Source organism: Orcinus orca, chromosome 20, assembly GCF_937001465.1.
Source record: "Orcinus orca chromosome 20, mOrcOrc1.1, whole genome shotgun sequence".
Lineage (NCBI taxonomy): Eukaryota > Metazoa > Chordata > Mammalia > Artiodactyla > Delphinidae > Orcinus > Orcinus orca.
The window spans coordinates 43,001,042-43,022,635 of record NC_064578.1 but is presented as its reverse complement, the minus strand read 5'-3'; the positions used below and the strand labels follow the sequence as shown (position 1 = coordinate 43,022,635).

Below are 21,594 nucleotides of genomic sequence, written 5' to 3'. Positions count from 1 at the left end.
GCCGAAGCTCAGAGAGGTTGACCTGCTCCAGGTGACATGCCCACTAAGTATCAGAGGTAGGACTGAACCAAGCCACCAGCCACCAGGCTGTCCTCACAGCCCCCGCACTGGAGCCTGATGGTGCAAAGCTTGTGAAAGATGCTCAGGAATTCCAGGTCGCGTCAGTGACTGTGGCCCCAGAAAAGGGATGGTGTGCCCCTCCTACCACCGCGGGATCTGAGTGCGACAGGAGGCCCCCACCCACTCCCAGGGCCCCGCAGGCACAACCACAGCCATTTCCAACCCTTTATTGGGGCGCTGTCAGCCCCAAATAAATATAATACATTAAACCCAGAGCTGAGGGAATCGTGCACCCCGGGAGGTGCCCCCCATAACCCCAGCAGAGCACAATAAGTTAGTGGGGGGCCTGCCGAAGGCCGGGCCAGTGCCCTGGCGGGGCAGGCGATGGCAGCTGGACTCACACGCTGGTCTAAAGTGCATCTCGGTTCTGTGGTCCCCATGTCTGCGTGGCCCCTGGCCGGGCCACTGGGAGGGGTGGGCGGGAGGTTCCCGGCGCTCACACCGAGCCAGCAGTGGCCACCGATCCTCTGTGTCCATCTGTCCATTTGGGGAGATGGCCGAGCGGCCAGATATCCTCAGGAGAAGCTGTCGTCGGACCGTGGCTGGGAGTCGAAGGGAGGGTCTGAGATGGTGATGCCTTGATGCAGCTTCTCCAGCGAGAACTTCATCTGGGGGAAGAGGTGGGCAGGGTGGGGGATGAGTGCTGGCAGGGGTGATGCATCCCCCAACATGCCGCAGCTGAGGAACTGGGGAAGGTCCAGAGAGGCCAAGGTCAGCCTGTGCCTCTGCACCCCAGCCATTCTGCACCCAGTTTTACTTCTCATAGGCAGCAGGTGGAAGGGGCCCAGGTGGCCTGGGTTCAAGTCCTGGCTCTGCTACTTACTGGGTAACCTTGGGCGAGTCCCTTAACCGTCCCAGGTCCCTCAGCTGAAACGTGGGTCAGTAACATACCTGCTTCACAGGATTAATTCAGGGATCTGACGGGTGGACACCTAGGACCTGGCACACAGGAGGTGCTGGGTACACGTTAGCTATTCTTACTCCCTGCCGTGCAACCTTGGGAATGCCTCTACCTCAACATTCCTGTCCATTAGATGGGGGGTAACAAGAGCACCACCCTCGGAGGCTGGCCATGAGAAACAAATCAGTTGGTCATTTTAGCTCTTAGAACAGCCCGGCTCAATTGGTGTCTGCTGTTAGTATTAATTTGTGCAGTCAATCCCATGCCCTTGGCAGTTTGAGAGAGGAAAATCATCAGAATTGAACTGAGGACGGGAAGGCCCTGACCTCCCTCTCTCTGAGCGACGGGACCCCAGCCTCAATGATCCCTCTCCCCTGTCCTGCGCAGCCCTTTCCTGCGTGAGCATCTCCCTCTGAGCATGATTTCAGGGTGCAACAAGGCCCCTAAAGGTGAGCCTCAGCATTCCAGTCCATGGTGACCAGGAATGATTTTCACCATCACTGGCACCCAGCCAATGCCAGGTGCTCCCCAGCGTCCGGCACCTGCTTTGCGGGATCTCACTAACAACAGTGAATGCAGGTGAGGTGTTTGCATGAGCTGGGCCCTACTCAGATGCTAACTCCTTTAATCCTCACAGCAGCCTTTGAGGTAACATCGATTATCATCCCGTTTACAGAGGAGGAAGCCAAGGCCCCAGTGGTGAAGTCACCTGCACGAGGTCACAGGTCTGAATTTGAACCTGGCCGTCTGAACCGATGCTGCCAGCGAATTACAGTGGTTGTCTGGGGCAACCCTTTCTGGAGATGAGATCCCAATAACCTTCGGAGAACCTCTTTCCCACCCTCACGTGACCCCTTAGTCACCTCATAGGCGGGGAGGGGTTCAGTGACCAAGCCTTATCCCTGGCCACTATGACTGGTTCAGGGATGGGAATGTGACCTTTGGATGTTACCCTGGAACTGTAGGTACCATATTGGTCATCCTAGGATGCCCCAAACAAAGGCAACCCTGGGGGTGGGCAGAGTCAAGACCTGGTAAGAGAGACTGATTCTCACTACTATTGAGTGGCTGGATTGAGCCATGCCTGAAGTCAGACATCCCTGGACTTTTTTCCCAGGATGAGAACCAATAAATTCTTTCTTCCATCCCACTGATTTTTCCAGCAACCCTGGGAGGTAGGGACTATGAATGGCTTTCTCATGTAACAGAGAAGGAAAGTGAGGCCCAGATGCACACGCCACATCTTGGGATCTGAATGCAGGGTCCCGCAGCCCAGAGCCGCACCTCGTCCAGGAGCTCCACAGAAGCCCGCAGGATCTGCCTCCACTTGTGCACCTCGACGCTGTGGAACTGCTTCTGCAGGGCCAGGATCTCCGCCCACTCCGTGGCCGTCTGGGGGAACTTGCTGTGGGGGATACAGGGCCTGAGTGGGATCTGGGCCTCCCCCGACCTCCCCAAGCTCCCAGCTCCCTGGGGCTACCCACTCACCCCTTGGCCAGGGCCAGACTGTGCCAGGACTCGAAAGTGTGGGCTGTCCTCTCCAGGGACCAGAGGCGGTAAAAGAGGAGGATGTTGAGGGCAATGAGGACGATGAGGCTGGGGGAGGGGTCAGAGGTCAGAGGTCAGGAGTCAGGGTACCAACGTTCCCACAAGTGGGGGGTCACCCACGTGACCACACCTTGAAGGGGTGCCAAGATTAGCCCTCTTTTCAGAGGAGGAAACTAAGACTCAGACAGGGTGAGTGACACGCCTAGGGTCACACAGTCCATAAGCAGCAAAGTCAGGGTTCAAACCCAGGCCCGTCTGATGCTCGAGCCCTCAACTGCTAGTCCAGGCCACCTCGCTGGGGGAGCTGGGGGCACGGAGTGAGGACAAGGGGCTGAAGCTGAGGGTGAGACACAGGTGAGGGGAGGTCAGGACGCAGGACCCTACCTCACACAGATCCTGAGGAGGCACAGAGGGGGAGACAAAGAGATGAGAGCCGCCCAGCCGGTCCCGGCCACCCCCGACCCCGGCAGCCCTGAGCTGAGCGCACCGCACAGCACCTCACTGGACCGCTGTTATTGGCAAACTGAGGCCCAGAGAGGCTGAACGTGTGGCCGATCTCTCACTGCCCAGGGTCTTCGGGGAGCATGGATCTCATCTCCATTTCCTCAGAGCACCGTGCCCCTAGCCCCGGCCTCTGTGCATGTCGGTCTCCCCGCCTAATCCCCGTGGGGTCTCAGCTCAGAGTCCTCTGCTTTCCTGGGAAGCCTTCCCTGACGGCCTACCTGTCCAGCCTGGAGGAAGCCTTCACTGGCCTCCGAAGGCTTCCCTGTCCCCACCGCCCATGTTTCCTCCATCACCACCCCATCCCTCTGGTCTGGTGCCAGGTCTGTCTCCCCCCAGGGCTGCTGGTCGCTACTGTGTCCCTCGTATCACACAGCTCAGGGCTGGGCACAGAAAACCTGAATGAAGTGTGACATTGCTCCTTTTGCGCACCTCTCCTGGTTCACCCAATTCCGGCTCCCTCGGGGGCCTGCTCCTCCAGCCCTGGGGGCGCGGTCAGGCCCCTCTGACCCCCGCCAGAGCCCCGAGGCTTCCCTCTCCCTGCAGGGATGACCTCGCCATGAAGACTGAGCAGTACACCACGTGAGGAGCCCTGCTGGGCGCATCTCAAGCGTCACCTCCTTTAATCCTTGCTATGGGGTGGGGAGCCCATGCTCTCACGTAAGCAGAGACCCAGAGAGGCCAAGCACTTGCCCAAGCTCACACAGCCAGGGTGCAGATCCAGGCCTGTCTGACCCCCAAGCCCGGCCCCCTTACTCACACAATGCTGATGAGAAACAGGGCGCTGGGGATGCCTGCCCCGGGGCCCTGGTCCACGGACGGTTCTGCGAAGCGGGAGCTGAGGGAGCCTGCGGGGGAGCAACTCGGAGTCAGACAGACTCATCCCCACCCAGACGGACGGGCTCACCCCACCCAGACCCCCAGCTCCTCCCCCGCCCCCCCGACCCCAGGCCTGACGGAACTCACCTGAGGGGTGCATGCCAACCCGGGCGCAGGGGTCAGGGTCCGGGTGCTGCGGCCCGTCACCATGGCCCCTCCAGCTCAGGGGCCGCTTCCGCCTGCGCAGGCCGGACAGCAGCCCGCGTGCATCCTTCCCGCCTTCCTCCAGAGACAGCTTCTCGGCCTTGGCGAGCTCTCGCTCTGCAGACACGAGAGAGGACCCTGCACGTCTGCACCCGGCCCGGCCCCGACCCCGTCTGTGGCCCTGGCCGGACCCCGGCCCCCTACCCAGGTGGTGGAAGTACTCTTCGATGCCGCTCCACGAGTTCTTCTCGATGAGCGACTTCACAAGGCTCCAGGGCTGCTTCCGATAGCGGATCTCGGAGGACACTCTGGGGTCGGGAAAGGGGTGAGGGGGTCAGGCTCTGACTCCAGCCTTGCTGTCCCATTCCCGGGGGCAGCCTTCCCTCCCCTGATTCAGAGAGGGCCCCTTGTCACCCACAGACAAAACAGACACCCCCAAGGGTTCCCTGTGATCCCCACTCACCACCCCACTCAGCCCGCAGCCCCTTCTCTGTCCACACCCACTACCTGGGCAGGTCTCCCGCCTTCGGCGCTGCCCCAGCACTGCCCACCCAGACTGCCATCCTAGCCTACACCTCACCCTCGAACCCCTTTCATCTTGCTGCTGCGTCCAACTCCACACGGGCTTCTGAGAGACATCCCAGCAAGTCCCAAGCTGAGCTCCAATCTTCCCCCAAACCTGCCCCTCCCCACCTTCCCCTCCCGGTCAATGGCGGCTCCATCCTTCTGGTGGCTCAGGCCAAACACCTCGGGGTGTTCCTGACTTCTGCTCGCCTGCCACGGTGGCAACCACCATTCTGCAGCTGACTTGGGGTGGGGAGACTGGGGCAGGGGCCCTGCGACCATCAGGGGTCAGGTGGAGGGGCCGGGCCACTGCTCACCGGAGGCGGGCCTTGTTCCGGGCAAGGCCCAGGATGCAGTAGCGGTGGGCAGTGTAGAAGTAGTCTTGGTAAGGGATGCCCTGCGTCAGCACCTCTGAGTCCACCACACACCCGCCTGCCTGCGGGCCATGCCGGAACAGCGTCTGCGGGGCCAGGGGAGGAACAGGGAGTCAGCGCCATGCCCCCCACCCTGGCCCCCGGCCACCCCACCCGCTGGCCACCCTGCCTGGCACACCTGTGTCTCCACCACAGAGGCGCTCTTGGGCCCCAGCGGGTTGCTGATGGGAATGGTGTAGGTCAGCACTCGGCGCTGGCGGCACTCGCTGTCCCTGCTCCAGGGGCTCAAGGTCACGTCTGGAGGATGGAGGGGCAGAATGAAGACACCACTCTCCAGTCCTTTGCCCACAGGCTGTAGGAGACTCAGCCTTTCTGGAAGGTTCCAGTTCTCTGGGGACTTGCCCCCAAACCTGCGCCTCCTCCCTGCCCCCACCCCGGTGTCTGCCCCGTCTTCCCTCTGGACGCCCAAAACTTCAGACGTTGATGATCCTCAGAGCTGGGACCGCTCTCGTGCCTACACTTCTCAGCCCTCCTGGGCCACCTCCTCTACTCCTGCAGCCCCAGTCTCCTCTCCTTACCAGTCCTGGCTTCTCCCCTGAGCCTCAGACCTAGGGTCCTGCCACCTCTTGAACACCTTCCCCTGGAAGTCCCCAGGGCCCCTCACACCCACTGGCCTCCACATCTCCTCAAACACATCCCTCCTCGCCCCACTGTCCTCCAGGCTTCCTGCAGAGCCCTGAGCCTCGTCCTGGACACTCCCTCCCCGTCTATTCACTGACCGCCTGAGCACTGTCCTAGTTCAGCCCATCCTTGCCTGTCCAGGGCCCCTCTTCAGCCTCCCCCTGAGCTCCTGGCCTCCGTCTCTACCCCTGGTCCAGCGGTAGCTTCTTAAAGCCAAGCCTGACCCTGTCCCTTATCTGTCTACAACACTCCATGGCTCCCTAGTACTGCCAGACAGAGTCTGAGCTCCTCAGTCTGATGTGCCAGTCTCTCCAGGATATAAGCATAGTTTTGGGGGACTCGAGTGCCCCCAACACAAGGCATAGTCTTACTCATTCTGCAGGGGATTCTATGTGGTTCATTTTCATCAATACAGAAAAAAGAAACAGAGAAAACTACCATCTGAGTAGGCCCTCCCCAACTTGAATCTCTTTTGCAGCCTCCTGAGCTCCCTGCTAGTCCCCTGGTCAGCCCTTCTGCCTCTGCTCGTGCTGTGGCTTCCCCTCTCCACACCTGGCGACAGGGGCCCAGCCGCAGGGGGCTTCTCCCAGTGCCAGCCTCCAGCCTCAGGATCTTTGCAGGTACCCTGCTGGTCTCCTGGACTCCTCTCTCCCACCTCCTCCACTTTCCCTAAGAAAGTTCCTCCTTCAGGCCTTCGTTTCAACGCCACATCCTTCCAGCAGCCTTTCCTAACAGCCCCCAGACCACAGCCACCTCTCTGACATACACACTTATCTGCCTGAGTATCTGCTTACTGCTGTTCTCACTAGATTCTGGAGTTCATCTGTCCTGGTCTCTGCACGGGCCTGACAGAGCGCTCATTAACTCGTATTTATTAAATGCTTACTGTCTGCTACTGTTCTAGGCACTTGTCTAGTATTAACTCATTTAGTTCTCCTGATACCCTGACAAGGCAGGTAACTAGTATCACCCGCATCACACAGAAGAAACCGAGGCACAGAGAGGGTCCGCACCTGGCCCAAGGCCGCTCAGCTGGTAAGAGGCGGAGCCCCTCTGGCCTCACAGATGCTGCTTTTAACTCCCCAGCCTGCCACACCTGCTCTGCACAGCGGTGCCTGCCCGTCTCCTGGTCTGCCCCTCCTCACCCCCTCCCGTGTACCTTGGTCACCTCGGCCCCTGACCTGTGAACTTGCACTGCTGCAAGAAGCCCTGCAGGAAGGGCGAGTCTGAGAAGAGCATCTGCTGGAGCCGCTCGGCACCCACGTGGAAGACGGAGTTGATGAGGAGACGACCGGAGAGGTCGGGAAGGAGGGCCGCCAGGTCGGCTGGGCGACAGAGAAGGACAGGGGATGAGGCTGCCTGCGTTCCTCAGTTTCCCTCTGAGTGACCGCTCCTCCCCACTCCCAGGCCTTGTGGGGTGCCTGGGCAGCCCCGTCCTCCTGGACCAGAGCGGACACAGACACGGAGCTACTCAGCCCCCTCCACCACAGGATGGCTTGAGGGTGGGCGTGTGCCCCAAGCCCAGACAATCAGAGCTACCACCATGGGTTCAAGGCAGAGCACACACCTAGGCTCACGCACCTGCAGTCCCAGTGATGACAGGGGTGGGCCTGCCCGTTAGCCTGAGCTTTCGGCCCCAGTGATTGGTTCAGGGGTGGGTGGATGGGGGTGTGTGTGTGTCCCAAGCCAGGCCATCAGCCACAGTGAGGGGCTCAGGGGTGGGCTTGCTCTCCAGTCAGAGCCAACCCTAGAGCTTTTGGTGCAGCCACTGGGAGAACCATGCTTTCTCTCTGCTAGGCTTGTCTGGGGCAGGCCTGGGGCTCTTTCTGCCACAAGAGTAGAAGCTATCTGAGAATAAAGTTGGCACAGAGAAAATGGAAATGATGATGATGATGATGATATAATAACAGCCAACACTTACTAACTGGTCCAAACACTTTACCTGTATTAAGACATTTAATTCTCTCAGTGACAACACTATGAAGTGGGTAGTGTTATCGCTAACCCCAGGTGAGGAAAATTTTTAGATGAGGAAAATGAGGCTCAGAGAGGTTGAATAATTTGCCCAAGTCACACAGCTAGGAAGCAGCGTGGCCAGGATTTGAGCCCCAGCAATCTGGCTTCAGAGCCTATACTCCTATCCACCCCGCTAAGCTGCCTGCAAGCAGAGCTAAATACAGACAGATTTCTAACACCACCATTTAAACGCCTTATCTTAGCTGCCTACTCCGTGGACTTTTCGGTCCCACGAGCCAGCGAATCCCTCGGGGCAGCCCCTGTGAGTGAGGTTTGTCACGTGTACCCAAAGCAAAGGAATCGGCCACCTGCCTCACCTTCCTCCCCCGTGGACGAGGAGGAGTTACTCGTGTCTGTCAGCAGCTCCTCACTGGGCAGCAGATCCAAGGGGCCCAGGGAGGCGGGCCCGTCAGGGGGGGCGGGCTCTGAGCTCGCGGGTTCGGCCACCGGGGTCACTGTCTGGCTGGAGGAGGCGTCTGGCTGGCTGTCTGTCTGCTCCTCCTTGTCTTCCTCTGCCTGCAGAGAAAAGCTTAATCCAGCCTTGTCCCAGCCTAAGGGCCCCTTGTGTACCCACATCCACCAGAAGGCTTCGAGACCGTAGGAGAACCAGTGCCGGGAAGGTCATGTGTAGCTCTTCGCTGAGCTACGGGGGGGCCCTGGGGCCACCCAGACGAGGACTCCTCTCAGCCTCTCAGCCAGGCCTGTCCTGGATGCCTGGGCCATGAGCCTTCTTATGCCTGTCCTGTCCATGCCTTATCTGTTTGTATCCGACCTCATCCAGCCAGCCAGCCCTCTATCGGCTCTTCTGTCTCTCCCGCTTCCCATCTATCTACCTGCCCCATCTTTGCCTGTCTCTCTCTCTCCCTACCTGTGCCTAGTCTCCTTGCCCATCTTCCCAGCTCCATCCCATCCCTCCATCCATCCCCTCACTTACCCCTCCATCTACCTCTTCTCTGTCCATTCCCCCCGATCCCCCCTCAATCTGTCAGTCTGTCCCTCTCTCTCCCCGGCACCACCCAGCACCCTCCTCGCTTCTCCACGCGCCCGCTCACCCCGTGGTCTGCGTCACTGCTGGCCCGGGAAAGGCTGGGGGTGATGCGGCCACGGCGCGAACCTGCCGGGCTTGGCTCCTGGCTGTGGTCAGCTGCCCCTGAGGAGGTGATGTCGCTCAGGGCAATTACATCGCCCACTTCCTTGGGGCTCCTACAGAGAAAGAGAGGGAGTAAGACCGCTGCATCTTTGAGACACCCACACACCCTCCTGGTCTCCCAGACTTTGTACCCCCGCCTCAGTCCACCCAGGACTCCAGGAGCTCTGCTCGCAGCCCCTGCTGCCTCCTCCCGACCCCCGGAACCAGCCTCCAGCTACCGACTCACCCTAGACCATTCAGCTGCAAGGGGCAGACATAGTCTTCGTCCTCGCTGGTGAGGCCCAGCTCTGAGCCGTAGCACTGATGCACCAGGTGCCAGAGCTCTCGGGGACTCAGCGTCTGGGCAGGCAGGACGGTAGGTTGGCCTCCACCTTATCAGGGCCAGAGCCCTTCCACCCGCACCCACCAGCCCTCAGCCTAGCAGTTCCCCTGGTGTCCACAAGGGGGAGCATGACCTCCCATCCCAGACCTCTCCCAATCGCACTCCGCACCCCATCGCATAGGAGCCAGCGTGCTCAGGAATTCTCCCTTAGGTCCTCACAATACTTCCACAGCTACAGGTTAAAGTTCCCAGTTTTACAGAGAATATGAGGCCCAGGGTGGAGAACTCGTGCTTGAGGTCAACTCTGGGGTTCAAACCCAGCCAGACTCCAGAGCCAATGCTCCCACCTGCCATGCTGTCCTGCCCCCAACTACTTTCCCAGGTGTCCTCAGAAGCTACCCATGGCTGGAGTGGCTGGATGACGCTGATGAGATCTAATAGTAGTAATAGTAGCAGTACCAGCAGCTGACATCCACTGAGTTGTTACCATGTGCCAGGCATTCTTCTAACCCTTTATGCGTGCTAACTCAACAAGTCTTCAAAACCATTCTGCAAAGTAGGTGCTAATATTGTCATCATTTTAAGATACTGACGCTGAGCCACAGAGGTGGGTGATGTCATCCAGTTAGGAAGTGGCTGTGTTGAGATGTGATCCCAGGGGGCTGGTCTAGCCCTGGAGCTAACCACTGCACTGCACTGCCTCCCACAAGCTGACATTTCCAAGCTCTATTCTAGGTCCAGCTCGGGTGCTGTGAAGGAGGGACGGTCCGCATCTGACCAATGGGGTTCAGTGACTCGCACTCGGTGACGGGGCTGAACTCCATCCCCAACAGTCTGGCTACCCTTGTCCTCCTTGGAGACTTTGACACTGCACTGTTCCTCCCTCGGGCTCCTGCTCCAGTGCTCTCGCCCCTGAGGATGGCCATAGCTGGAGCTGCCCCTGAAGACAGGAAGTGAGTTCAGCGCTGCTGGAGGAGTGGGTTGGGGCCTTCTGAGGTGCTACAAGCCAGCAGTAGCAGCCACTGTGTGATGCCTACCTGACATCTATCCACCATCCCTTCCTGCCAGCAGAACCCTGATTTGTTTGGGGTGAAAATCTTCCCCAGCCCCAGGGAATTATAACTCGCTTATATCAACTCATTTTTCCTTTGCCACATACCCAGCTTCCTGTGCAACCAAGGGTGATCATGTGACCAAGTCTTAGCCAAAGAAATACAAGGAAAAGTCTGCTAAAGGAGGCTTTCCCCCTTCCTGATCAAGGAGGGCCCACTTTCCATCCATCCCTTTCTTCTTTCATGTTTGGGACACTTAACTGAGGGCATGACATCTGGAGCTGTAGCAGCCACCTGCAACCATGAGGCAACAAGCATGTGGACAAAACATCAATATGCAGAAGGACGATGGTGTGGAATGATGGACAAGAGCTTGGGTCCTGGATGACATAGGGAGCCCTCAAATCTACCCTGGATTGCCTGCCTCCAGACCTCTTGTTACATGGGCATCAGTGTGATTAAGTGGACTCCAGAGCCTGACTGTAATGGGTCAGAATCCCAGCTCTGCCACAGAAAAGCATATGTGCCCATGGGCAAGGCTTTCCCTCTGTGCTTCACTGGTGAAATAAAGATACTAACCACACTGCCTTGAAGGGTGGCTGTGATGATTAAATAAGTTAATTCATGGAGAGCTCAGAACAGTCCCTTGCACCCAATAGCTCTGTTAAGCGTTAGCTATTATTATTATCATCTGAAGTAATTCAGTGTCTGTCTGTTTAAACCATTGTCTGGTTGGGTTTGCAGCTACTTGCAGCTGAATGCATGCCACATAAACTCATGCAACCACAGTGGGCATTCCAGGAGAGCCCACTCAGGGCTGGCCCATAATAGACTATCACAATGTGAGAAGTAAATGTCTGAAATCCCTTACTCAAAATCTTTGGGGTAAGACTTGATTCAAAAGTAAGAAATTTGGGGATTTAAGAAAGATAATACACTGCCTATACAATAATACAGCACTAAAAATATCTATATTATATTTAGGATCCAGTAAGTACAGTGTATACCAGAGGTTCTCAAAGCGTGGTCCAAGGATTTCTGGGCATCCCCCGGACGCTTTTAGGGACTCCATGAGGGCAAAATCATTTTCATAAGTATGATAAGTGTTACTAGTAGTAGATCACTTGCCTTTTTCACTTTTATTCTCTCATGAGTGTACAGTGGAGTTTTCCAGAGACTATGTGACCTTATCATTGTTCTGGTGGCTAATGTAATGTGTGTTTGTGTATCTTGTGTTTAAAAATTTCCCAGTTTCAGGACTTCCCTGGTGGTCCAGTGGTTAAGACTCTGTGCTTCCACTGCAGGGGGGCGCGGGTTCGATCCCTGGTTGGGGAACTAAGATGCCACATGCCACGCAGCGAGGCCAAGAAATTAAAGAAATAAAAAACACACTGAAAAACTTACTCTCTGTGGGAGGCCTTCCCACTGACCCACTGCACCACTACCTCTCCCAAACCTGCCCTTCTTCTGTTCCTTTCTCAAACTCTGAACACTTTAAAAAATTTTCTCCCAGTTTCAATTTCTAATACAGTATATATTGATAGATATACTCTACTTAAACAGAAGCCCTTTGGAGTCTATAATTATTTTAAAGAGTGCAAAGGATTCCTGAAACTACAGAGTTTGAGAATCACTGGTATATTCTGTACTGGATACTGTAATATTATACTGAGTCACAACTATATTTAAGATTTACCCCAGTCATTCACATTATTATTTTTTGGTCCTCAAACATATGAAAAGTCCCATTAGTTGAGATAAATACAGACCTGTGTTATACAAGAAGCACACGTGGTGTTTTAAGTTTAATTAAAACTGAAATTAAATTAAAAATGCAGATCCTCAGTCACACTAGCCACGTTTCAAGAGTTCAACAGGCAAGTGTGGCCAGTGGCTACCATACCGACAGCACAGCACAAAACTCTGTTAGACAGTGCTGATAGGGACTGTAAACCATGTCAGCTCAAGTCAGGTTTTGCTTTACCAAAAACCTCCCCATCTTGTCAGGTTTTGCTTTACCAAAAACCTCCCCGTCTTCGGAGCATTTTTGATTTGCAGGTGTTGACTAAGCAGTTGTGAGTATGCATTTCTCATGGGCAGGGTGTGGCACCGGAGGCCGTGGCGGCCCCCTGTGGGGGCCTATGGAAGAGCTGCCGGCACATTGGGTCTGGTGCCCATGGAGAAGAGCTGGAGGGGTCCTCCAGTTCCCCGAGTCCTGGCATCTCTGGCTCCATGGTCCCCCCACTCCAGCCCTCCCCCTAGCCCCCCTGCCCAGGATTCGCCCAGGCCCACCTTTTCAAGCAGTGCGTTCTGCCAGAGGCGGAAGATGAGGAGGAAGCAGCGATCTCGGGCCCCAAAGGAAGTGAAGAAATGCTGCAGAAGAGAGAGGTGTGTGAGCCCTGGGGGAGAGACAAGGCTGGAGAGAGGAGGGAGCTCCACCCACTGCACCCTGTTCCCGGCTCTCCATGCTGATGTATGTAATCATTCATCCCTTCCCTCATTCCACAGAATATCTGTCCTGTGCCCAGCCCAGCACTGGATGACCCTGGAGTCACCACGATGTGGAGATGGCCCCCGGCCCCAGGGCTCACAGTCCAGAGCTCACAGCCCAAACTGGCTGGGCTGCTTGGGGGAAGCCCAAGGCACATTCCCAGTCTCCTATGCCCACAGTGGGTGGCCAACGGATCCCCTTTTGGCCAAGAAAACACAAAGGGAAGTCTGCTTGAAGTCTTCCCGCCCCATTTCCTTCTCCAGTCCCGTCTGGGCCACTGGTGTGAGGCAGCCCTCTTGGATGGACCCTGAGGCAACAATCATGATACATGGAGCATCAGGGAAGGCTTCCCGGTGGAGGAAGCCTCTGAGCTGATAGAATTTTTCTGTTAATACTATCCCTGAACAGCTGTGTCAGGGGACAGACTGCAGGGCCTGAGACAGGAGCAGGTGCAGGAGTCCGGGTCAGAGACTACAGGAGCCCATGCTGGGGCCGGGAGAATAAAGAGAAAGGGAAGATGAGAGAAGCTGGGTGCTGAGTCAACAGGGCTCTGGGTGGTGGGGAGGAGAGAGGAGCCGGTGAAGATCGGGGACCCCGGGGCCCCTGTCTGCTGGTCCTCTCGCTAACCTTCTCATTCTCCGTGCAGATCTGGATGGCGTTGGGGATCAACTTGGCCGTCTTTTCCTTCTTCAGACACGTCACTTCCTTCAACTGGATGGAAATCTGAGGACAAAAGACAAGTCAGAAGGGGCCAGGGCCCTGCCCACCCTGGTGCCCCTCCTCGTCCCAGGCCGGTCGGCTCACTGTCGTCTCCCAGCGGAAGATGTTGCTGTAGAAGCAGATCCAGTTCTCGGAGAGATAGAGGCGGCCCTGGAGGAGGATCTCGCGCTGCAAGGCACAGGAGTAATCTGAGGCGGCCGAGGGGAGAGACGGGCAGACACCCGAGTCACACGGCTGTCCTGGCCGCTGGGCCGGCACATGCGGCAGGGTCAGGAGGGCAGAGCCGGGAGCCCCGGGTCTGGCTGGCAGGGACTCACCCACAATGAGGCGTTCGGCTTCAGGGAGCTTGCTGAACAGTTTACGGAAGTCCTCATTCCGCTGCTTGTACGTGGGGCTCAGCATCTGGGGGAAGTTTGGGAGGTGAGAACCGGGACAGGGGGCCACACCCCTAATTCTGTCCCCCAAAGCTCACAGCACCCCTCAGTCTCCTCAGCCTGGGAGGAGCCTCTCTGAGGCTTCAGTGTCTAGCTCACCTCTGGCTCCTACTGCCTGTTAACACAAGAGTAACCATAACGAGAGCCATTTACTGATTGCTACCTAAGCCAGGTCCTGCACCACGTACCCACCAGTATCACTGACTCTCAGTGAATGTTCCCTTCAGTCTAGTAAGGTCAGAACTGTTTCTCAAGGAGAGAGAAACCCAGAGAGGTTAAGCAACTCACTCAAGGTCACAGAGCATGTAAGTAGCAGCATAGGATGTGAGCCCCAGGTCTGCTGACCCCAGCACCCACTCTGTGACTACTGCAGCCAGGGGCCCCTGGTTCAGCACCTGTCCCCCTCCCTCTCATCCTTCCAGCAAGGCCCCCTGCCCCGATACTTACACTGTACCAGCTCTGCATCTTCTGGAAGAGAAAGGAACGGAGTCAGAATGAGCCTCGGGATGCCCCTGCCCTCCCCCCCTCCCCCCATCGCTCCCCCCACCCCACCTGGGCTTGCAGCAACTGACCTTGCTGTTGCGGATGAAGTTCCGGCTGCCCAGGCTCTGGGTGCCGGGTGCCCCAGGCACCCCACCCTTCTCTGAGGAGCTATCTGACCCCTTCTCCACCATGGTACCCGGTTCCGGCTCAGGTGGGGGTCGGCTTGGCGGCAAGAGCTGAAGCCGCTTACGGAGAGATGGGGAGCTGCTTGGCGTGCTCCGGCCAGAGTGCGGGGTGGTGCTGGGGGAACAGGAAGAGGGGCATTGTGGGGAAAAACAGGCTGGGGTGGGGGGACAGGCCGGCGTGGGGGGGACAGGCCAGCGTGGGGGGAGCCCACCCATCAGCCCATTGATCCCCACCTACCCACCCTGCTCCACTTCCTAGCCATGTGACCCAGAGCAGGCCCCCTAGCTCCCCAGGCCTCGGTCAGTTCATCTGTAATCCAAGGGTGAGAAATGCATGTCCTCTTCTAGTTGTCTGGAGGGTTAAACAAATCAGTACATGTAAAGGGCTTCTGACAGAGCCTGGCACATAGTGAGCTCTCAGTAATGCCTGCCGGTCTTAAAATTAACTTATTAATTAATTCATACAATAAATATTTATTGAACAACCACTTTCCACTCAGTGGCTTGAGCTAAAAACCTAAGTGTCTTCTTCTTTCCTACTCACCCCTCATTTTTACTCTATTAGCAAGTCCCACACGGTCCAGCTCTAAAATCTATCTCCATTATTTCTATTTGGCCCACCTCCCCCTGCTGCAGCGGCCTGGCCCAGCCTCCATGCTCCCCGCTCCTGGACATCGCAGTAGCCTCCTCGCTGCTCAGGTCAGGGACCTCCTGGCTTAGTCCTCTCCCCCTGCATTTGACTCCAGGTGAAGGCAAGGTCCTTACCGCCTCTGCTCAGGGGCCAGTTCTCCAAGATACCTTCCCTCGCCCCTCCATGTAAACCACATCCCCTCTCCCGAGCCCCCTCCCTCTTCTCTCTCCCCAAAGCGTTTCAAAGCCTCCCACACCAGGAGGTGCACTTCACAGGGGAAGGGGGTTTTGTTCCCATTGCCTAGAATGAGGCCTGGCGCACAGCAGGTGCTCCGCAAGCTTTTGCCCCTGTAGACTGAATGAGTGATTGACCCCGCCCCGCGCCCCCCACCCTCCAAACTTGGATTCCACCAAGTGTACCACTGGCCCAACCCTCCGCAGGCTGAGGCTGCTGCAGATCTCAGCTGGACCACTTCCCTGTGACCTTGGGCAAGTGCTTGAACCTTTCTGTGCCTCAGTTTCTTCTTGAGTATAATGGGGATAACAGCGGTTGTCTGGAGGACATACATACATAGAGCCCACCACCTGGAAGGTGCTCGGGCTGAGTAGGGACTGTCAGGCTGAGATGGAACACGCGGCCCTGCCGCCACCCCAGAGCACTTGCTGCCGAGGTGCCACGCTGAGCCCTGCACAAACACCTCAGCCTGGTATTTGGAGCCCAAACGGATGCCAGCCCCAGTCAGTCACCCCTAAGTGCACACGGAGCACCCGCCCTGCACCGGGCACTGGGGACACAGAAATGGGCAAGACAGACCCAACAGCTGCCCGTAGGGACCTGACATTCTGATGGGGGAACAGAGACGATCAGTAAGAGATCATGTAAATAAGGATGATGATCTCAGACACTGGTCAGTGCTGTGAGGCAGCGCTGCGCACAGGGGCAGCGCCAGCAGTGCCTGGAAGCTGTCAGAAATGCAGTCTGGAACCTACCGCAGACCTCCTGAATCAGGAAGTGTGGGTGGGGCCCAGGAGCCTCTAATGCATGTTCAAGTTTGAGGACCACGGAGATAAGGAGGGCTAAGTGGGTTGGTGTGCAGGGACCACTTGAGCTGAGCCCAAAGGACAAGGAGCAGATCTGGCAAAGGGCCGGGGAAGACTGTTTTAGGGGCAGGAACGGTGAGTTCCGGCACAGGACTGAGTTTGGCAGGTCTGAGGAGGAGCGAGGTGGCCAGCGGGGCTGGGGAAGGAGGACAGGAGACCACAGGCCCACCTGCAGGCCCTCTGGGCCCTGAGCAGGTGTTCAGGCTTCACCCTGACGGCCCTGGTGAGCTCGGGAAGGGTTTAAAGGAGGGGTGACCACATTCCTCCCCTGCCTCATCTTCCTGCCTCTCTAGCCCGAAATGCAGACCCCTCCTCCACCTATCCTACTCTCCTGCAGCCTCAGGTCTAGGGAAGGCGCCTGCAGACAAGTCCGACACACACAGACAGGGCCCAGCCTGCGCCCCCAGATCTCGCTCCTTGGCAGGACAAAGAGGAAGTGCTCAAGCCTGACAGCCCGGAGGCTGCCCAACCAGGCAGGCTGCAGCAGAGGGAAGGGAGGAGCCCGACACGGTGACATGGCTCAGGGACTTGGAAGAGAATGGGGTTTTGTCACTGCAGACACCTCACCTCCGGTTTCCCGGGCCTAAAGAGGCCAACAGCTCCCTCCGGTCAGAGAGGGGCAGAGGCCTACACAGGTGTGCACAAAAGGGAACCTCGACGTGGCTCACACACAGCCACTGTCACAGGCAAACTGCAGTTCCCCACAGTTGTAAGAAGTCTCCCCTACCCCTCACCCCCCATACACCCTGCAGTAGTATCACAGGTATATTACAGTCCCACACAAAGCCACAGAGTCTCAGCACAGTCACACACAAGGACGCCACAGCCACACACAAAGTCCCAGAAGTTACACACACACACGCGCGTGCATGCATGCACAACACACACGCAGCTGCAGAGGGTCACAGAAACAGAAAACCATGCAAAGTCCCAGGTACATTCACACATACGGGCACGAGAAAGTTTCAGAGGAGACTTGAAAGCAAGTAACATTCCCACAGTTACAGAGAGAGCCACACAGTGAAAGAACAGTCACAGGGGACCCCAGCTAACACGTGCACAAGCCAGGTAAATGAAGCCTAGGGTCAGCTCAGCTCTCATGGCATTCCCCATCTGGAGGGGAAGCCAGAGCAAAGACCTGCTCTTACGTGGCAAGGGATGGACATGTCAGCTGCTGTCGCTGACCGACAAGAGAGCCCTGACACTCACACAGCCATGAAGGACTTGGGAAAAATGCAGCCCCGGGAGGTCGTGGACACATCTCGACAACACAGTGGCCAGGTACTGAAATCATGCGTGGGACATGCTTTATAAACTGTAACAGCGGAACAGCATCAGTTACGATTATTGCTCCGGAGAGTCAAGGGTACAGCCAAGGTCTCAGGAGGGAGGGTCCCAGGCTCACTGTGAGCCACAAGGGGTCTCTCTCTCACTCACACAAAGCCCCAGAGGGTCCCAGCTGCTCACATGGAAGCCCAGGCACGTACAACAATGTCATGAAGCGACACACACAGGAACTTTCACACAAAGATGGAACCAGAAATAGATAAAAAGGTACAACCCCAGAGCGTTTCAGTCATACTCAACGACCCCAGACACACAATAATGTCGCACATGGACACACACAGGTGACTTACATTTGCACACAGAGCTAACAGGTTCAGAGGCAAATTATAAGCACACAGAGGCAAAGGGTCATAGCAGCAAAGAGCCCCTGACACATGCACACACACACACTACAAAGTCACAACTGAACACACAGGCAGCTTACAGTGACACTTGGAACCACAGATGGTATCCCAGATAAATTCACACACACGCACACAGCCAAGGAGGATCACAGCTGCCTGCACACTAGGAGACTTAGACACATGTACACACACTCCAAAGTCACAATCAGACATGCACAGGTCTGACGGGATGAGATACATTACACACACACAACCACGGAAGGTCACAGCCACACACACAAAGCCCCAGACCCACACTACAGTCACAATCAGACACACGCAGGGAGCTTACAGAAACACATGGAGCCACAGATGGAATTCGAGGTAAATCACACACACACGGAGCCAAAGAGGATCACAGCTGCCTGCACACTAGGAACACAAACACGCATACACACTTCCAAGACACCTATGCAAAATCTAAAATACCCTGGGCCCAGACAGAGAGTAGGTCAACTCCGTGCCCACGACCCCAGAGGATCTCACGCACGCGGTCGGCCGGCCAGCCACGCAACAGCCCCCATCCGAGCAGCGCCGGGCCCAGCAACAGATCACAACGGCGGGAGGGGGCCCAGACCGGGAGAGGCTGCTCCCGGGCTTGCCCCGGGCTCCGGGACCTGGGGGCCCGGCCGGAGGGGGCTCGTCTGCGTCCTGCCTCGACCGCAGGCCCGAAGACCTGGGTCAGCCTCGCGCACACCCCTCGCCTCCCAGGCAGAGGCGAAGGAGGCCCGGGCGCTCCCGGAAGGCCGGGTCCCCCAGCCAAAGCCCCGCCAAGCCAACGAACCGGCCCCGGGGGCCTCCCCGCCGTCAGGGCCCATCCCCGAGCGCACCCATGGGCCCCCAACGCCTCCCTCCCCTCCCCCTGGCCGGCCCCCGGTGCACAAGCTCCCGGACCTCGGCCGCTGCCGCGCCACCCCAGCCGAGCCCGCGGAGCCCCCTCCCCCCCGACCTCCTCCCGAACCTCCCCCGCCCCGGTCCTCACTCGAACATGGATGCGGAGCGGTGGGCGCGCCCAGCCGCAGGGCAGGGCCGGGCCCGGCTGAGCGTCCCCGCTGGGCAGCCGCCTCGCCTTCTTCGGCCGCCGCCCGCACCCGACCCCGCCGCCCGCAGCCCGCCGCCCGCACAAAAGGCCGGGGCCGCGGGAGGCAGCCGCAGCGTCAGCTCCCCCTTCCTGCCCCCGCCCCGTCGCGTCACAGCACCGCCCCCCGCCCGCGGGAGGGAGGGGGGAGGGGAGGGACCGGCCGAGGCGGGGAGTGGCGGCGGGGCCTAGATGGAGAGAGTCAGATACCTGGAGGGAGAAAGGGGCCGCAGGGAGGCGGGAGAGCAGGAGGTGAGAGCGAGAGGGAGACCCACGGGGGGCTGGCCAAGGCGAGGGAGGGACGGCGGGGACAGAGCGAGGCCACTGGGAGAGAGACGCGAGAGGGAGAATTAGAGAGGGAGGGACGGGGCGCTGGGGCAGGAAGAGCGAGACAGAGATGGAGAGGGGCGGCTGGGACGCCACAGCACGGAGAGAGCAAGAGAGAGCAAGAGAAACAGACAGAGGCTCTAAGGAGAGAGACAGAGAAGTGGACCGGGGAGGGGGAAAGACAGGAGAAAAACACAGACTTGATTAAAACACGACACCGCCATGGCAGCTAGAGGCTTGGGCACAGGCCCGACCCGCTCCCCTGGTAGCGGGAAAGGGGTCCTCGGCTCCGGTGAGGCCCCAGGCTGGGGGCTCTCGGCACCCCCCCCCCACCCGGGGCGGAACCTGAGAGGTGGGGTGGAGCTGGGGGTGGGATGGAGATTCGGGGAAACGGAGGGGTTGCGGCTGTGGGTACGCAGCTGGCGGGAAGCGGGTGGGGCCCTAGGCCGCCTCCCTCTCCGCATCTCTGAACCCCCGCTGTCGGCCCCCGGAGGGCCCAGCGCCTTGGTTTCTGGGGACCCCTCTTGGTCCCAGCCCGCGTCAGCCAGCCCGCGTTAGAATCCAGCCTCCCTGGCGCTTATCTGACTTCAAGCAAGCCACCTAGTCCTGGGGATCCCACTAACTCTGTGGTCAGGACTTTCCCACAGGACAGTGGGGGGGTGGGGGTGGAGGGACTGCCCTTTTACAGAAGGGGAAGCCTGGCCTCAAAGATGGGAAGTGCCTCGCCGAGGTCACTGTTGTTGGACGCAACCCTCCCGTGACGCCATAACCTGCGCCTGTCTCTGCAGCGGCTGCCTGAGTTATCAGCTGCCTGAGTCTGTCGGTGTCCTGGACCCCTTGTCCGAGAACACAGACATGGGAGTCCCACCTCGCAGCTCCTGGCCACGGGCGCCCCAGCACAGAGACTTGCTCCCCGCTCCTCTAGGACAGGCTGTTCCTAGCTGTTGAAAAAAACTCCATTCCCATGGCTCTCCCACCCTACACCCCCTCCCTCCAAAAAAACCCACTGGCTTCTCCATTTTGGTGGATGGTAGGCCCCAAACTTCAGCTTTTCTTGACCCTCTCTTTCCCTCACACGCACATCCAGTCTCTCAGCAGACCTTGTGGGCTCCACCCACAAAGTCTATCCAGAATCTAAACTCGGCTCCTCCACTGACCCCACCCAGGCCGAGCCTCCATCCTCCCTCCTGGACCATCACACAGCCTCCTCCCTGGTCTCCCTGCTCCCATCCCGCCCCTACAGTCTGCTCCCCACACACAGCCAGAGGGAGCCTGTGAACTGGTGTCAGGTCAGGGCCCTCGGGGCTTGGAGCCCTCCTGGAGCCCCACCTCTCAGTCCCGCTGAAAGCAAAGTCCTCCCCTTGTTGCCTAAGACTCCAGTCTTACTTCTCCTCTGGCTCCCCCTTGCTCACAGCCTCTAGCTACCCAGCCTCCCTGCTGTTCCTCTAACTCCCCAGACACATTCCTAACCCCAGGCCTTTGCACTTGCTTTGCCTCTGCAGGGAGGCTCTTCCCCCCTTCTTCCCGTGACTGCCTCTCAAGGTCAGATCTCAGGGTCAGATCTCAGCCAGGCCTTCCCTCCACCACCTCCCTTTGTCTCACTGTTCTCTTTCTTTGTATTTCTCTTTGCCTGTTTCTTCTTTTGAAATACTTTAAAATTTTTAATTAGGGAATATTTATTTCAAACAGGAAAAATGCAAGAGTCATCCTGGTCCCTACCAAGCATATATGACATCAATAGATGTGGACATTTTGCCATTTTTGCTTCAGATCCTTTTTCTTTAAGAAATAAATGATTACAGTTACAGTTACCAACTCCCCATCCCTCGTTTTTCTGTTCCTGCCCCCCAAGGTACCCCCTGCCCTGAAGTTGGTGTGTGTTCTTTCTGTACATTTTTTTATCCTTTTTCTGCATCAAGATACATCCACTAACAATATATCCTATTAGTCAACGTCTTCTAAAAAGATACACAATTAGGCTCCTACTGTATCATTTTGCAACCGTCATTGTTTCTGAGACTTCTCCACGTTGATACACAGAGCCCTACTTCATAAACTTTAACTCTTATCGAATGTTCATTGTTGGAAGAAACCACAATGGACATTTCTATTCAAGGCCAATGTAGTTCTTTCCTCTTTCCTCCTATAGCCTTGAACCTCCCT

At 57.6% G+C, this 21,594-nt stretch overlaps 1 protein-coding gene across 4 annotated transcripts; it reads right to left on the bottom strand.

The window, feature by feature from the left end:
- Positions 1-271: 271 nt before the first annotated feature.
- On the bottom strand, positions 272-19,201 carry GRAMD1A (GRAM domain containing 1A). Of its 4 annotated transcripts, none has more exons than XM_033413831.2 (20): positions 19,009-19,199; positions 14,804-14,917; positions 14,470-14,680; positions 14,345-14,365; positions 13,781-13,865; positions 13,548-13,651; positions 13,371-13,466; positions 12,545-12,625; positions 9,105-9,217; positions 8,781-8,931; positions 8,046-8,244; positions 6,894-7,037; positions 5,210-5,328; positions 4,975-5,117; positions 4,298-4,401; positions 4,037-4,210; positions 3,831-3,918; positions 2,510-2,617; positions 2,306-2,426; positions 272-728 (listed from the first exon to the last, which is right to left on the bottom strand). In XM_033413831.2, exons 3-20 carry the CDS (start codon positions 14,569-14,571, stop codon positions 636-638), a joined length of 2,046 nt encoding a protein of 681 aa, XP_033269722.1. In that variant the 5' UTR covers positions 14,572-14,680; positions 14,804-14,917; positions 19,009-19,199; the 3' UTR covers positions 272-635. The 4 variants fall into 4 exon arrangements, with proteins under 4 accessions (XP_033269722.1, XP_033269723.1, XP_033269719.1 ...); XM_033413832.2 differs by having other exon boundaries at positions 14,808-14,917; XM_033413828.2 differs by lacking the exon at positions 14,804-14,917.
- Between the last annotated feature and the right edge of the window lie 2,393 nt (positions 19,202-21,594).